The 16459-nt window shown below is 53.1% G+C and overlaps 1 protein-coding gene across 1 annotated transcript in view; it reads left to right on the top strand.

Moving 5' to 3' along the window:
- The first annotated feature begins 5921 nt into the window (after positions 1-5921).
- The window catches only part of PXDC1 (PX domain containing 1), a 30069-nt gene continuing 19531 nt past the window's right edge, over positions 5922-16459 (top strand). Inside the window, exon 1 of the mRNA XM_007973818.3 lies at positions 5922-6557. Coding sequence (XP_007972009.1) covers positions 6302-6557 — 256 coding nt within the window. The 5' untranslated portion in view covers positions 5922-6301. The remainder of the gene's footprint in view (positions 6558-16459) is intronic.

Raw genomic sequence — 16459 nt, 5'->3', positions numbered from 1 at the left:
ATGTGCAGGGGCCTGGCCAAGCAGGGCCTTGGTGTGGGACTAGCCCTCCACTCGGGGCCTCTCCAGACCCTCTTGGAGCCTTGTTTCTTGAATCTGCTAAGAAACAAGGATCTCCTCCCTGTCCCCTTGGGCTATTGTGAGGATCAAATCAGTTACTGTATCTAAAAACATTCAGAACTCTGAGGTCCCATCCCTTTTGTTTTGAAGAGAAACAGAGAAGAGCTGCAGGTTTTTGTTTGGTTTTTTTTTTTGAGACTGAGTCTTGCTCTGTCACCAGACTGGAGTGCAGTGGTGTGATCTCCGCTCACCGCAACCTCTGCCTCCCAGGTTCAAGCGATTCACCTGCCTCAGCCTCTCAAGTAGCTGGGACTACAGGCGCACATCACCACACCCAGCTAATTTTTGTATTTTTAGTAGAGATGGGGTCTCACCATATTGGCCAGGATGGTCTTGATCTCTTGACCTCGTGATCTGCCTGCCTCGGCCTCCCAAAGTGCTGGGATTACAGGCTTGAGCCACCGTGCTAGGCCAAGAGCTGCAGTTTTGCGGGATGCTGTATGGACTATCTTACCGTGTCTGGAACAACTGGTGAGGCAGAACTCAACATGCAAATCATGGTGCTCCTGTGAACAGCTTGTCAATCACATGAGGCGCCATACCCTTTGCAAGCACAGATAGTGATTTTTTTTAAAAAAAAACCCTCTTTAGCTCTCCCTTTAGGGGCTGGGGGAGGTAAAGTAGGTGGGGTGGGAGTGGGGGTTACAAATAGTGGAACCTGTGGGGTTAGGGAGCCCTGGGGCGAGCGTCTCCTCTCCCACCCCACGCTCACTGCTCACCTCTTGGCTCTAGAAGTTCATCTTATTTTTCAGACTATAGCAGCACCGAGTTCCCTATTGTGCTGTCAAGATGCCAGATGAGTAGGTCACAGAGGGAGACCTGGAGGGATGCCTCCGGGCTTTTGCATTGTTTTGCTGTTCACTTTGAGGGCCAGGGAGAATACAGTGAACTTAAAAAAAAATCTAAATCCAAACAAAACCACCTCCGAAGAAACATAAACAGGACACCCCAACACCGCCTCGGAAGAAAAGGCCTTGGGTTTCATGAAGTCTTTTGTTCTCATTATTGACTCTTATTAATCAGATTGAAGTATCTGGTTTCCAAAGCTCTTACCTACAACAGGGCTCCTTCTTGGCTACACCTTTGTAATTGTAAACCAGGCTTGGAAGCCGGGCAGGTGACCCAGAGAGCTCCTCTTTGTTCTCCATTTGCACATTCTATTTTGTAGCCTCCTGCGATGAACCAGCGCATCAGCTGGATTTACAACCCGAAACCGCTCGTCTCCTCTGTATCTGTTACCGACATTTATAGAACACAAGTCCTCACAGGTGTTTACTGCACACTTTCTGCCATGTGCCATTTTATTTGTCCTCATAACAGTCGTGGGCTTTTTAATTTTTGTTTTAAATTCCCATTTCATAGAAAGGCAAATGGAGGCAAAGAAATGTCAAGTGAGCAGTTTGAGACTATACGATTGGAGTTAATCAGTGGCTGGGCAGGATCAGTAGTTAGAAGTAGTCAGAAGTTCTAACACTCACTTCAGAGCTTCTTTCATCATCATCGTTATTAGAAAATTATCTTTTGGCCGGGCGCGGTGGCTCAAGCCTGTAATCCCAGCACTTTGGGAGGCCGAGACGGGCGGATCAGGAGGTCAGGAGATTGAGACCATCCTGGCTAACATGGTGAAAACCCGTCTCTACTAAAAAATACAAAAAACTAGCCAGGCGAGGTGGCAGGCGCCTGTAGTCCCAGCTACTCAGGAGGCTGAGGCAGGAGAATGGTGTAAACCCGGGAGGCAGAGCTTGCAGTGGGCTGAGATCCGGCCACTGCGCTCCAGCCTGGGCGACAGAGCCAGACTCCGTCCCAAAAGAAAAAAAAAAAGAAAATTATTTTTGTCTATTTAATATCTTTAATAATTATATCATTTCTAAAGCTTTCCACAAAGGTGCATTGCAGTTCTTCAATTTATTGCAAACATATCTTTAAAAAAAATGTCAGTCCTAATATTGAAGCTATAATACAAATTTTTAAATGACTGTCATTATACCGTAAACAACAATGAAGAACATCTTCTTTCTTTCTTTCTTTCTTTACTTATTTTTTGAGACAGGGTCTCACTCTGCCACCCAGGCTGCAGTGCAGTGGTGCAACCTTGGCTCATTGCAACCTCTGACTCCTGGGTTCAAGCGATTCTTGTGCCTGAGCCTCCTGAGTAGCTGGGATTACAGACACCCTCCACCACACTCAGCTCATTGTTTTGTATTTTCAGTAGAGACAGGGTTTCACCATGTTGGCCAGGCTGGTCTGAAACTCCTGACCTCAGGTGATTCTCCCTCCTTGGCCTACCAAAGTGTTGGGATTACAGGCGTGAGCCACCGCGCCAAGCCAGAACATCTTATTTAAACAAAAAGGGATTAATATTTCACCAGGCAATAAATGTAGCAGTTTCTTTTCTCTCCATATCTACAACCAATGATGTTATTTTACACGCTAATTCTAAAGAGAAGCAATTTTTTAAAAATCATAAAAGCCACGTTTTGCTCAGAACTACTACTGTTCACATACCATATAAGTTGTTTTACAGCAAATACCAATTTACCAGGCTCCAGATGGCAAAATGCTAAGTTGTGAGTTCAGTATTGTCCAGCTAGTTGTTTGTCTGAGATTCGGCAGCATGTACTGTTGAGAGAGGACACCATGTTGCCGCCACTTCTCATAGCTGAGTCTACTATGGTAGACCATCCATATCCTTAAAATGCAAGTCTTAGCAAAAAGCCTCCCACAAATCCACTGGATGTCACAAACTTCTGTTTGATAAATTCAATTGCTTCTTCAATTGTATTGTTGATTTCAGGTGCTGCTTTACTTGCTCATTTCTTAGTCTTTTTTTTTTTTTGAGATGGAGTCTCGCTTTGTCACTAGGCTAGAGTGCAGTGGCGTGATCTCGGCTCGGCTCATAGCAACTTCTGCCTCCCGGTTTCAAGTGATTCTCCTGCCTCAGCCTCCCAAGTAGCTGGGATTACAGGTGCCCACCACCACGCCCGGCTAATTTTTGTATTTTTAGTAGAGACAGAGTTTCACCATGCTGGCCAGGATGGTCTCCATCTCCTGACCTCGTGATCCACACGTCAGCTTCCCAAAGTGCTGGGATTACAGGCATGAGCCACCACGCTCAGCCTTTAGTATGTCTTTTTGCTTTGTGTACGTCTCTTTCAATTATCTTCCAGTCAATCTGGAAGTCACCGCAGTTGCTGTAAGCTTCCCAACTTTCAGGAGCAAAAATCCTGCATACCAGCCTGTCACACCACACATTCCGATCTGGGTAGCTACTGAGTATTTTTCTATAACACCATAGGTCTCCAACTGGGGCCAAACACTCGATTCCACCGCTGATGTCTTCTTGCATACTCAGTTAAATCCAACACTTCATAAGAGTCGTCATCACTTTCATATTTTTGGGGGCTGGGGTTAGAGGTCACCATGATACCACAGGTGGCCTCTTTTGGGGTGGTCCCTGCCTGCTCTCCTCTTCCTGGCACTTTCAGAAAATAAGTAACAAAAAAATACTGAGAAGAAAATAATAATCTTATTAAGCAAATGGGCTTGTCACTGGTGGACGATGTCCAGGTTCTTGGCATCTTGAACAAAGAAGTGGACAAAACGCACAAAGCAAGGAAGGAATGAAGGGATTTATTGAAAATGAAAGTACATTCCACAGTGCGGGAGCGGCCAGAGCATAGGGGCTCAGAGGCCCCGTTACAGAAGTTTTGGAAGTTTAAATACTGCCTAGATGATTCCATTGGTTACTTCACTTACGCTCTATGTAAATGAAGAGGATGAAGTAAAGTTACAAAGTCATTTACAGCATACACCCTATGGAGTGGATATTTCCTGTTATAGCTGCAGTGTGAATTGGCCTTATGTTCCCTGCCTCATGACCCTATTTTCCTACCTCAGGCTCACTGCTCAATCAATGTACACAGAAGCCAATACCATGGTACTGGCTTTTGAGGAAAGAAAGGCTTTATTGCAAGACCAGCCAGCAAGGAGACAGGAGGCAGGTTCAAATCTTCCTCCCTGATTTGGGGTCAGGGACAAGTTTTCAGGAAGCAGAGGGCAAAGGAAAGGACCTAGAAATGTTGGCTTGGCAGGATCTGTTCGAAGCCTTCAAATTTGGCCATTTATGGCAAGGTATGTTGAGTTGGATTTTAGTCCCTATCTTCTGGGCCAAGAGACCCTTCCCTTCTGAGAGTTCAAATGTTCAGGTTCCAGTCATGTCCCAGGCTTCTTCGTTCCAAGGAGAGGAACAGTCTGTTCTGGATGTTTGTTAGAGATCAAACCTTTTTCTAGGGTGCATGCTTGGGCTTTGTGACTTAGAGTTTTTGGCTCTGTTAGACCTGCAAGGTAACTCAACATTTTGTTATAAACAGAGTAAGCCTCGTTTGGGCTGGTCCTGTGGCTACAATAGCACTTATTCCCACCACCTAGAGTCAAGCGCTGCTGACACACTGACTGTTTATTTCCAGTTCCCACGGCCCCTATTCCCCTATACAAAATTATACAGGAAACATATGCGTTCATTTAATTAACAAATGTATATAAGAACATCATAGACAAAGCAAAAGTCTCTCTTGACACTCTCCATCTTGACCTGTTCACCGTGCCAGACCAGGTGAAGAACTTTGAAGCTATGCTATCTGCAAATCGCCGGCACAGTCGGAATAAAAACTGGTGGTGGTGGTGAGGGTCATCCGGGTCGGGACTGAGTCGAGGCAGGTGGGACCGAATGGTAGGGACCTGGGTGGACATCTGGGTCGGGACTGAGTCCAGGCAGGTGGGACCGAATGGTAGGGACCTGGGTGGACATCTGGGTCGGGACTGAGTCCAGGCAGGTGGGACCGAATGGTAGGGACCTGGGTGGACATCTGGGTCGGGACTGAGTCCAGGCAGGCCACCTACCTTGGGCCTCCAACATTTCTGCACAGGCCTGGGCTTTAAGAGGCTTTCCAGAGCGCTGCCGGGGCAGGGGTGGGGTGAGGTGAGGGGCTCGCCCTGGCTCTCCCACCCCTGCCTACACGCTGTTAGGTCACTCGATTCATTTCTGGAACTAACTTGTAATTCTCAAACAAGTGCTATTAATTCTCTTCCAACAGGAACGGCCTCAGTAACGTGCCGCTGAGTCAGTTTTCAGGGCGGGCGGTTTCCCCAAGTCCACTCCTGAGGCCCCTGAAGCGCACCCATGGCGTCCGGCTTCCCAGGGCGCTCTTTCCCAGGAGACCTTCTCCTCGCTGTTTTCTCCCCTCTTCCGACTTCTCCGAGGGCTGCCCCGCGGTCTGTCCGGCCGCGTCCCGGGCCTTGGGGCGGCTGAGGCATGACCGGAATGCGCGGGAGGACGCGGGGCGGGGACGCGAGGGCAAGGACGCGGGGCACGGAGGGGACGCGGGGCACGGAGGGGACGCGGGGCACGGAGGGGACCCGGGGCGGGCCGGCCTGGCCTGGGCCCTGGTCTGGGCGGCGCTCGGCCGGGCCCGCGCCCCCCGCCCCGACACTCGCAGCCCCGCCTCCGGACCCCCGGTAGTTGCCATCCCCTCGCGGGCCGGGTGGGGCGCGCAGCTCCCAGCCCTGGAAGGTCCCGAGGATCGCGAAACGGAAAGAGAAAAAAGTCTGCGCCGAGCGCCTGGCAGGCAGGGCCCGCCCCGCCTCCCTTCCCGGCTGGTCCAGTCACCGACCTGCGGCTCCGGGGCCGCGAGGGAGGAGGCGCGGGGGGCGCGAGGCGGGGCGGGCGCTCGGGGCTCGGCCCCGCTCTCGGCTCCGGGGGTTCCCGTGGCCGCAGCAGCGCGGTCTCTGCGGAGGCGGCGGGGGCGCGGCCAGCCAGACCTCTTCCTTTCCAGGGCGGCCCGCGGCGCCCGTTCCGCGGGAGGCGGGCGGGAGGCGGACGCGGCCTGGCCTCGACGTCGACTACCGCGCCGCCCGCGATGGGAAGCGCCTTATAAAGCCGCGCCCGGCCGGCCCGAGCCACTCGCCGCCGCGCCGCCCGGAACGCGGGCCGCACGCAGCCTCCTGGAGTGCCGGGCCGACCCCGGACGACCCTGGCCCCGGACGCACCGCGGACGACTCCTGCCCCGGACGCGCCCCGCACTACCCCGGCCACGGACGTACCCGGGACGACCCCGGCCGGGGCGCGCCTCCTGCGGGCGGGCGGGCGGCGGGGCCGGGGCGCCCTTGGCGGGGGCATGCGTGTGACATGGCCTCGGCGGTGTTTGAGGGCACGTCGCTCGTGAACATGTTCGTGCGTGGCTGCTGGGTGAACGGCATCCGCAGGCTCATCGTCAGCCGGCGCGGCGACGAGGAGGAGTTCTTCGAGATCCGCACGGAGTGGTCGGACCGCAGCGTGCTCTACCTGCATCGCAGCCTCGCGGACCTGGGTCGCCTGTGGCAGCGCCTGCGCGACGCCTTCCCCGAGGACCGGTCGGAGCTGGCGCGGGGGCCGCTGCGGCAAGGTGCGGGGCCGGGGACGCGGGAGGGGCGCGGGGCCGAGGCTACCTTGAACTGCACGAAGGAGGCAGGGAGAGACTTCAACCGAGATTGCGACTTCTCCCTCCTGCCCACCCTGGACAGGGCACACTTGGACCCCGCGCCCGCAGACGAGGGGTGCCCGAGCGGCGGGGTTAGGGGGACTGGGAGCCGGCCTGCCCAGCCTGGGGGCGCCCCCGGCGGAGGAGCCAAATGGGGCGGGAAAGGGGCCGAGGCCGGCAGGGCGGGCGCCGGACTCTCCCCGAGGACGAGTCACTTCCGAGGAGGGCGGGGGCGCCAGGGGCTGAGCGGCTCTCAGGGTCAGCCCGGCCCTAGCCCCTACCCGGTACCTCCCGAGGGCCGGCGGGCGGGCGCACTGGGAAAGGTCTGGGAGCAGTTGACTGCAGGGTCCTAGCCGGGGGTCGCGTCGGGTCTGGCAGCCGCCCCTGAGTTCTCCCCGCGGAGGGCGCGCCCCTGGTCTCCGAGCGCGAGGTGCCACGCAGCCCTTCCGTCCCTTCTCGGAGGGGCCGCCCCGCCCGCGGCTGCCGCGGACAGCCAGGGCCCCCCCGCACCCCCGCCAGGGCCGGTCCCCATTCGAGTTTGATCAGCTGCGCCGCCTCCTCCCCGGCCTTGTGACCGTCCTGGCTCGCGGGAATTCTTGTTTTCAGAAACCGCGGTGGCTTCCCTTTTCCTATGGCTCTGCCCGAGCTTTCTTTTGGAGGCCAAGCTGAGGGGGTGGAAGCGGGGAGCACGCAAGAGAGAGGGCCTGGAGTTGAGACGGGAAGAATGCGGGGTGGAGGGAGCAGGCCGGGTAGGGGGGCCGCCTGGGAGGGCCAGGAGAGTAGGAGGGGCGGGAAGACTGGAGGACTTCCGAGCAGCACCCCTGTCCCCCCCGCCGGACATGTGTGACCACCTGTAGCTCGGAGCATGGGGACAGTGGCCCAGCAGCCTTCCTTCAATCCTGCTCTAAGCGGAGACCTCCTGAAAGCCGGGGGCCAAGTTACTGAAGCAGAGGGTGGCCCGTCCGAGTCTCCCCAGCCTGCTGTCTGGCTGCGGTCTTGAGATAACCTCTGCTTTTCCCTGGCAATGGCCCCAGCCCCAGTGTGTGAATTACGTGGATAATTAGCTCGGTTCTCATGACACATCCTTTGGAAGGGCTCCCGCAGCCAGCCAGTTGGGGCCCTGAGCGAGAAGGCCCGCCCTTCAGGCTTCCCTCTGCTCCCCAGAGCCTCACATTTATAGCTGTTCTCCAGACAGTTGGGTGTTATTTCAAGCATCGAAGCAGTTTTCTTTGGATTTGCTGTTTGTTATGATATTTTAAATTTAACAAATGAATGCCCAAATCAGGAAAGCATCGTGAAGGAACAGCAGTTTATTCAATGACCTTTCCTGGAACGAGGCTTGAACACACTGGAGTCCTTGAGCCTCACTGTGGTCAGGCGTCTGAGCTCCGTGACCCCAGGCAGGCGGGTTGCAGCAGGCTCCCCGTGGGGCTCCCCACCTGTAGCTTTGTACCTGTGGCCTCTGACGTTTGTGAGGACTGAAAGGCATGGTAGAGGGTCTAACAAGAGCAAGTTCTCCAAATGCCAGTTGTGGTCATTACCATCGCATCAGCCGCTTTTGGCAGGGGTTGGGCCAGACGTGGAAAGAGGGTGTGGTTTCGCATCCACGCAGGTGGAAGTAGCTCACCTGGAGCAGGAGGGAGGGGCGTGTGAGGAACTCCACTTGCCCCTCACACACCCTGACTCCGCCTCTTTTGCTCTCCCCTGAGTTGTGCTGGGTCCGTTATACGGTCACAAGGTGTGTGGACACGCAAGAGTGTCTCCAAAGAGTGAAGAAAAGTTAAAGACGCGAGAGATTACCGTGGAGAAAAGACTCAGAAGGGATGTGATAGCTACCTCCAAGTACCTCAAGGGGAACACAAATCAGAAATAGGGCTCAGAGTGATGGTGGCAGGGCGGGTGGGTGGTGAGTGTGAGGCCCAGCGGCTGGGTGTAAAGGGCATTCTAACAGCACACCATGGAACTGCTGGAGCTGCTGCCTCTGCTGGGGACAGTCTGGCACCCCCTGGAGAGGGTGAAGAGGGGAGCCTGGGACCAGAGCCGGGACCATAAGCCCTGCCTCCTTTCTAGTCCTTGGTTTTCTGAGGGACGGTTGGCCGGTCCCTGCCCGGCACACCTAGGTTTTGTTGTACAGCGCCAGGAAAGTCCTCTCCCTTTCTTCGATCGTTTTAAGTCCAGGGAAATTGTTCACCAAGTAAAATATATCCCAGTAATGTAAGAGCAGATTGCACCTTATTTCCATGCAGATTTATTATTTGCATAAAAAGATTGTCTGGATATACAAACTATCAACACAAAAGGCAGCCAGGTGTGTGTGCTCTGCTGTGCTGCAATGCCAGCTCCTCTCTGCGTAATTCCCTATCAGATTCCCCAGTGTACATGTATTGAACTGTTTCTGGGATGAGTTACATTTGCATTCTCTAGTTCCACTTAAGAGATTTGTGAGGCGATCTGGATTTCTGAGCTTCTGTTGGCAGTGGGCTGGTGACTCTTGGAAGTGTCTGACTGCACACCCTTGGAGGGTGGGGGAGCCTTGGCCCCGCTTGCAGCTTTGAATCTGCTAGCAATTAAAGGGATGCTGAGCCCTTTTCTTCGTCCCTTGACTATTGCAGTGGGGGTGAATGTGCTTTTTCTCTCTCTGCACACACACTGTGGAGTGGTGCTTGGAGGACATCCCTGGGCCTTGTGTCACAGTGCCACATCTGCAGGGATATGTCAACCCTGCCTGGGGTGGAGGCAAAGTGCTCACTAGCACACTCTCCTGGCCTTCTGTTTGGGTGAGGTCGGACCAGGCTGACCTCAGGACTTGCCCAGCTTCTGTCCTCTAGCCCCTTTCCTTGCACTCCCGCTCTCCCACCCGACCTTCTTCTCCGTCTGGATTGGATATGCCCCCTCTCCCTTTCTTGTCCCCCGGCCCTAGGGGAGGGAGCTAGCTGTTTCCTGGGGATACTGTCACCGGGTTACCAAGGTGTTCCGTTCTTGTGTTTTCCGGTGGGCCCATCTTTCATTTAAATCCCCTCTGTGCGATACCTAACGTGGTTCAGGGTTACCCTTTATTTACATCTCTCACACCTAGGAAGGTTTATGCTTTAAAACGTAAGCATGTTGAATTTCCTTATTGGCAGTTTGAGGCTCCTGGACTTTTTTTTGTCATTGTTTGTATAGCTTCAGGCTTTGTGATGTCTGAGTCAACCAGGTCGCCACTGCAGCAGCAGATTGTGTTCCCGAGTAGTCAGGTGATCTTTGATGCTTAGTGGCTGTACTATCAACATTTTGGTTTTACATTTATTCCATCAAATATCTGCATAGTGCCTACCACATGTTTAGGTGATGGTGGCACAACGGTGAACAAGAGACCGAGAACATCCTGTCCTCATGATTCTTATATTCTGGTTGGGAGAAATCCAATAGTAAACAAGATAAACAAGTAGCAAAATATATTAGAGAGTGATACATGTTCAAAAGAAAAAAATAAGTAAGCAAAGAAAGGGGCTCCACCTTGCAGGAGCAGTGGAGGGGTTTTGCATTTAGACAGGGTGATCAAGGACAAGTGACCTTTGAATAGAGAACTGAAGGAAAGTGGGGATCAAGCCATTGGGTGCCTGGGGAAGTCGATTCTAGGCCGTGGAAGAGCAGGTGCAAAGGCACTGAGGCTGGCGTGTGCCTGGTGGATTTGGGGTGTGAGGAGGTGTAGTGGCTGGTGTGGAGAGTGTTGGTCAGGAAGGGAGAGAGGCAGGTTGTGGTCACATTTGGGCTCTTATTCAGAGAGGGCTCTGAGCAGAGAAGTGATTTGGCCTGACTCCAACTCGGGCTGCTGTCCTGAGAAAGAGTGGGGGAGGCGGGGAGGCAGGTGCTGGGACGTGGTGCAGCAGAACAGGTGGGAGAAGTGAGCAGGCGCTGATTTGTATTGAGGGGGAGTCACAGGGCACTGCAAGGCCAGACATGGGGTGCAGAGGAGTGTGCGGATGACCCCAGAGTTTTCAGCCTGAGGTGCTGGACTGGCAGGATTGCCATTTGCTGCCATGGGGGAGTCGGCAGGAGGAACTGGCATGGGGGAGGAGGTGGCTCAGGAGGGCAGCTTGGGAGGCGGCATTTTAGCATTTTCTTTTAGTAAGGCCATGATCACGAGCCCACGAACCCATGTGGTGCTAATGTACCTGCCTGTGCTCACCTTCATCACCAAAGACATTCATCTTACCTGCATGCTAGGAGACTGTCTTCGTAGACTTAAGATCCGAGTACCAGGGGATTGGCATCTGGGACATTACCAGAAAAGGGCTGGACACAGATGCGACCACCAGACTCCCACAACCCTGACAGCTCTAGGAAGATGCGTGCTTTGATCCCATGGCCTGAACCTGCTCTTGGTGTTCTCAGGTAGACAGTGAGGGGAGAAGCCCTGTGTTACCCTGAAAGATAAGGGAGGATCCCACCCGATGGCCAACTGCAAAGCCACAGAGTTTCCTTTCTTAGTGACAGTGGCTAAAAAAGGATCATGGGCCACACCAGTCCCAGGCAGCAGAGCAGGGTCACAGAGGCACCATCTCTGCCCCACCCAGTGGACCCTTGCAAGTGGGGTGCTGAGTGAGCCTGCGCTTTGCCTTCAACCACAGCTCCACCCCATGCAGAATTCACCTGCGCCCTTCTGCCCCACCCAGAGGGGCAGTTCCACTTCTCAGGGGACTTGGATCCTCTTTTCTGACTCACAGACCTATTTCTGACTGTCTTGACCTGACAAGTCACCCTGCACTGGGGTGCCCTGCCAGGACTCCCGTGGGGCCACCCACCTTCACGAGGCCCCCTCTTCCTCTTTCTTCCTTCTGCTTTGCTTTTCTTTCCCAAGCCCAAACCCCGCCGCCCCCTCTGCTTCCCCCGTCCTGCTGTACCTGGGATCCTCTTTTCCGTAAATGGCCACTGGGCTGCGTTTGGTTTGCTGCCCCCGACCGATCTCAGACTGAGCCCCTGGGCCCCAGGCGACACCTGAGATCACTTCCCTGCTGGAGGCTGGACAGTTCCACAGACAGACCTGCTTCCAGGGCTACTGCCTTTCACGGTGGCATTTGGCACTGAAAAGCTGCAGCTTCCTCACAGAACAGGCCAGGGACTCAGCTCAGGAGCACCTTGATCTGAGCTCCCTGCTTGGTGGCGAGAGGAGCTGAGCATACACCACGTGTGGTGACATTCTTCTGCAGACAGACACCTTTAGCCGTGCCCCCTCTTGCTCCGTCCCACAGGGAGTGGGGACATGAGACAGACCACGTAGCTCTTTTACCAACTTACACCTGCAAAGGTTTCTTCCCATTTTTAGGAAACTTTGCTGATGTGCAACGTAGACTCAGCAGAAAACATATGGTGGATAGGGGGTGCAGAGGGGAAGGGAAGAGCTTGCAGTTCAGACTTTGACAGGTGGCAGCTCTCAGTCTCATCATAGAAGATCAAGGCCCTGCCAGATTGCTGGATCACCCACCTGAGACACAGCTGGGTCATGGTTGGAGGGGTCGGCCACCTGGGACACTGGTCAATTACAGTGAGAAGGGTCAGGCTCAGAGATCCCCCCACCTGGGAACGTGGCCAGGCCTTAATAGGAGAGGTCAGGCTCAGGCTGAAAGCACTGGCTTTAGACCCAGACAGATGGGGTTAGAGGATTGGATGCTGGCTTTGCCACCTGCATGTCACTCCAGGCAAGTGGCTCGGTTCCTCAAGCCTCAGGTGCACTGTTGATGCTACAGCAGTAATAATATCTGCACACAGGGTGATTGTGAATACCGAAAGCAGTAGTATCTGTAGAGTGCCCAGCACCAAGCCGGACACATACGGGCTGCTGGCTTTGGGACCCTCTGCTCTTTGCCCCGGCACTTGCCTTGTCCCCTTGATGACAGTGGTCTGCGGGAGAGTGCTGGAGGCTGGCTTCTGAGAGTAGCGGCCCGCTCATGTGCCCACCCTCTTCTGGGTGTGGCCCCCCATCCCCTCTGGGATAATACCCCTCCCCTGGCTAAAGAGAGAGCCCACAAAGCGGGGGTCACCACCGAACTTCAGTGGGATCCCTACGGACTGGGCCTGTGGCCTTGCTGGTCCAGAAACTAGAATTGGTGCTGGGTATGGGCCAAGCTTGGATTGCCTAAGAAAGATCCTAAGATCCAGGCTTGATCCTAAGAAAGAATTGCTGGCCGTGGTGGCTCATGCCTGTAATCCCAGCACTTTGGGAGGCCAAGGCGGGTAGATCACTTGAGGTCAGGAATTTGAGACCACCCTGGCCAACATGGTGATACCCCGTTTCTACTAAAGATAGGAAAATTAGCCGGGCATGGTAGCGTGCATGCCTGTAGTCCCAGGTACTCGGGAGGCTAAGGCAGGAGAATCGCTTGAACCCTGGAAGCGGAGGTTACAGTGAGCTGAGATCGCACCACTGCACTCCAGCCTGGGCAACAAGAGTGAGACTTCGTCTCAAAAAAGTAAAATAAAATAAAATAAATAAATAAATAAATAAATAAATAAATACATAAATAAATAAAAATACATAAGAATTGCCAAGTGCACAGAGTTCTTGTGGCCAGAACCTCTGTGGGAAGCCGTTGCCTCCTTGCCCCTCATGGGCAAACCCTTTCACAGGATTTGTGAGACCCTGCTTGTCCTTTTCTGGTCTCAGCTCTCCCCACCCCTGCCCTTCACCTTCCCCATCTCACTCCCTCTTTCCACAACCCCTTTCACCGTTATATCTGCTCACCCTTCAGGTCGCCTCCTGCCCCTGCTGTGCATCCTCCTAGCACCCGGATTTGCCAGGTAGGGGACACTGTGGTCTGCGTTTGCCTCCTGTTGGCTCTCCTAGCTAGCATGACATGCTGGGAGGCCGGGATCCCATCTTGTTAGCCATGGTATCCCCAGCCTGGTGGAAGAGGAGCCGTGGGTGCTTTGGGAAGAGCGAACAAAGTGCTGCTTTCCTGCCTGAGTGGGCTGCCCCCGCTGGGCACCTGTGATGCCGCAGGATGGACTGGCTAAGTGGATGGCTGTTGGAGAATGTTGAGTCTAAAATTTAGGAAGGGGATTTGGCTTTTGATGGGGAGAATCATGAAAAGGCCTAGAGAAGGCAGGATTATGGGAAGAGCAGAGCAGAGCTCAGTAAGGTTAAGTCAAACACTTCCTTCCCGTTCACTCTAGGAGTCACCCCGAAGGTATAGGAGGCAGCTGCTGCTGCAGAGGGAGGGAGAGAGGCTTCTCTCAGACCCCAGCTTGGGTCCTCCGGGTGTTCTGTTTTTCCTCAGCCATTTCCATCTCTTCCTCCTGTGTTCTCAGCTCAGCTTTTCACTCCTGGAAAGATGCAGAGGAGAGGTGACTGTGGACCAGCCGCTGGGCGCCCCTGGTGCATCGCAGGGTGGAGGTGCGCAGGGAGGCCTTCTGTCCTTGTGTCCACACAGCTGCAAGCTCGCTCTCCTTGTACAGTTACACCGCATGACACTTCGCAGGTGGAAGCGCGTGAGTCTCGGCTAGTGAAGAGCAGCCTCAGCTTCCCAGGCAGTTAGAACTTCCTTGAGATGCTTAGTTACGCATCGAATAACCAGCTAGTCAGTTCTTAGCTCGCTGCTGCTTTAGTATTGACTGCCTATTTAGAAAACAGGTACTTAGGAAGTTTTAAAGGTTTTCCTAAAATATTTTAGATATTTAGTTTCCAAAATGTGTATTATACTCAATCTTTAAAGAGTATGTGTCTCCTGTACAGCGCACAAGATGGGGCTGCGTTCCCTCCTTCACCTCTGCGTCTGTGTAGTGTGCTGATGGGCACATTTGTTAAATGGAAAGGAAACAATATAAATGTAATGTATGGTTTGACTCAGTTTGAAAGTTCACTTTGCAGAGCATTTCCCCGGGGGCTGTCTGTTGTGTGCATGTGGGAACGTGTCCTCTGAGTACTCAGAGAGGCTTGTTCTTTGGGTAGTGGACGCTCTTTAATGCTCGACCTCCCCGCGCACCCGAGCAGCATCCTGCCTTTAGTTTCAGAATTGCAGCAGCAGGAAGCTCTCCCCCCAGGGTCAGATGGCCCAGGTCCTCCCTGGAGGAAGCTAGGTCAGTTACCACAAGTGTTGAGCCCGAAGCCTCCATTTCCCAAAAAAGTGGGACTCTGGACCCAGGTTTGTGCAATTCGGAAGCCCCGTTTGTTAATGTTGGCTCTCACTGTCAGATCTTTGTGCTGACTCCAGCGCGTTCCGTTCTGATTCCAAGAACAAATCAGGTGTTTGTGTTTGCACAAAGCAGCTAATCCCCAAATTGACAGATACAACGCTGTGTTTTCAACTTTCGAGGCCAAACTCCTTTAGGAAGAAAAGTGACGCTGGCAGCCACCTGCTGATACTTGGCCCCCAAATGTGTGTCCAGTTGGCCCACTTATTGTGTTACCAATTTTTTGGTTTCAAATTCTTAATTGTTTGGCTACATCTGGATGAAATTCTGATGTCAAAAATTGGGTAGGATGAAATTTTAAAAGTTGAGGTTGTGTTAGTGATTCTTTATCAGAAATTAGAATAGTTTCCGGGGCTGTGAACTCTGAGGCTAACTTTCTTAAGCGTGCATTGCAGTGAAGGCCATCCTGGTTTTTCCGCAGAGTGCGCGTGCCCCCTGCTGGCCAGTCCTGAAAGAGCCGAATCAAGAGACTGCTTCCGTTTTAAGGCTCACTTGGGAGAATAGGCAACCCTCTTAACCTGCCTGCGGTAATCATCCGTGTGATCTCAGACAGTAAAGCTAAGTCGGACAGGAACCCCACAGAATTGTCATGCCATCAACAATATTTGGAATATAAAAACCAAAAGTTTTAGATCCTCTTAAGTTACCGTATTAAGTGCAGTTTTGAAAACCAGTTTTCAAATCGTTGCTTATGGTAAACAGGTGACAACATTTGGAGAAGTTCCACTTGCCATTGGAAGCCAAAAGCACTTGAGTAACAAAGGAAGAGTACAACAGGTAGGATAGAAAGAAGCGCAGATGCACACAATAGTTTGCTTTGGGGGAAGCAGTACTTCTTAAACGCATAGTTCTTCTCATCTGTCCCTGGAGAATAAGGCAGTGTCTTTCAACGTGGATTCTGCTCAGAGCTTTTTCTTTATACATTTGAGTGTCTGTAATTTGTCATGCTGGAAGCAGGAGTTTGAGGTTTCCAGCTGTGAAACTGAGAGACCTTAGTGAGTATGAAACAATCAGGAATTGCAAGATGAAGATTTCTTTCATTTTTGCACTGGACAGTTGTACAGTTTCTTTTACAAGTGTTTTCCTTCCACATTAAATACACCCATCCGTTTGGTGTATTTAAAACATTTTAGAAACAATCGAAGGGGAGTTGGGAAATGGGAGCTGTGGCATTTTAAGAAGGCCAGGCTGTCTGTGGTCTCTTGCCGGTGCCACGTCTTCACTGGGGGCGGGGAGGCCTTTACTGTTCAAGGCGCCCCACTCTGCATTCTTGTTGCTGTGCTCTGGAGCTCTGGTGGCAGCAGCTGGAGCAGCGGCAGCCCAGCTGTGCTGCTGTCAATCAGGTGGGTTTCAGTCAGTGCAGCAGAATTCATCACTTCTTGAATCAGCTGCAGCCCCTCCTGGGGAAAGGACCAGTGCTTGTTGTCATTCAGGTGAACTGTCTCCGTGGAGAAAAGACCACAGTGTCCTGAGAAAGGTAATCCACATTGCCAGCTTGGTTGCCACCAGGAGCTGGAATGGGGAATTAAATAATGGATGTGCCCCTAACTAAAAGCCTAGAGCTTAAAAAATAAGCAGCCGTCATTTCTGTGCTTGCAGCGGGGGATTCCAGCTCTTCACTTTCCCCATCTAAATTTTATCAGGCTCCTTTTGTT

Source organism: Chlorocebus sabaeus, chromosome 17, assembly GCF_047675955.1.
Source record: "Chlorocebus sabaeus isolate Y175 chromosome 17, mChlSab1.0.hap1, whole genome shotgun sequence".
Taxonomy (NCBI): domain Eukaryota; kingdom Metazoa; phylum Chordata; class Mammalia; order Primates; family Cercopithecidae; genus Chlorocebus; species Chlorocebus sabaeus.
The sequence above is the reverse complement of the archived record's forward strand: the minus strand, read 5'-3'. Positions and strand labels throughout refer to the sequence as shown.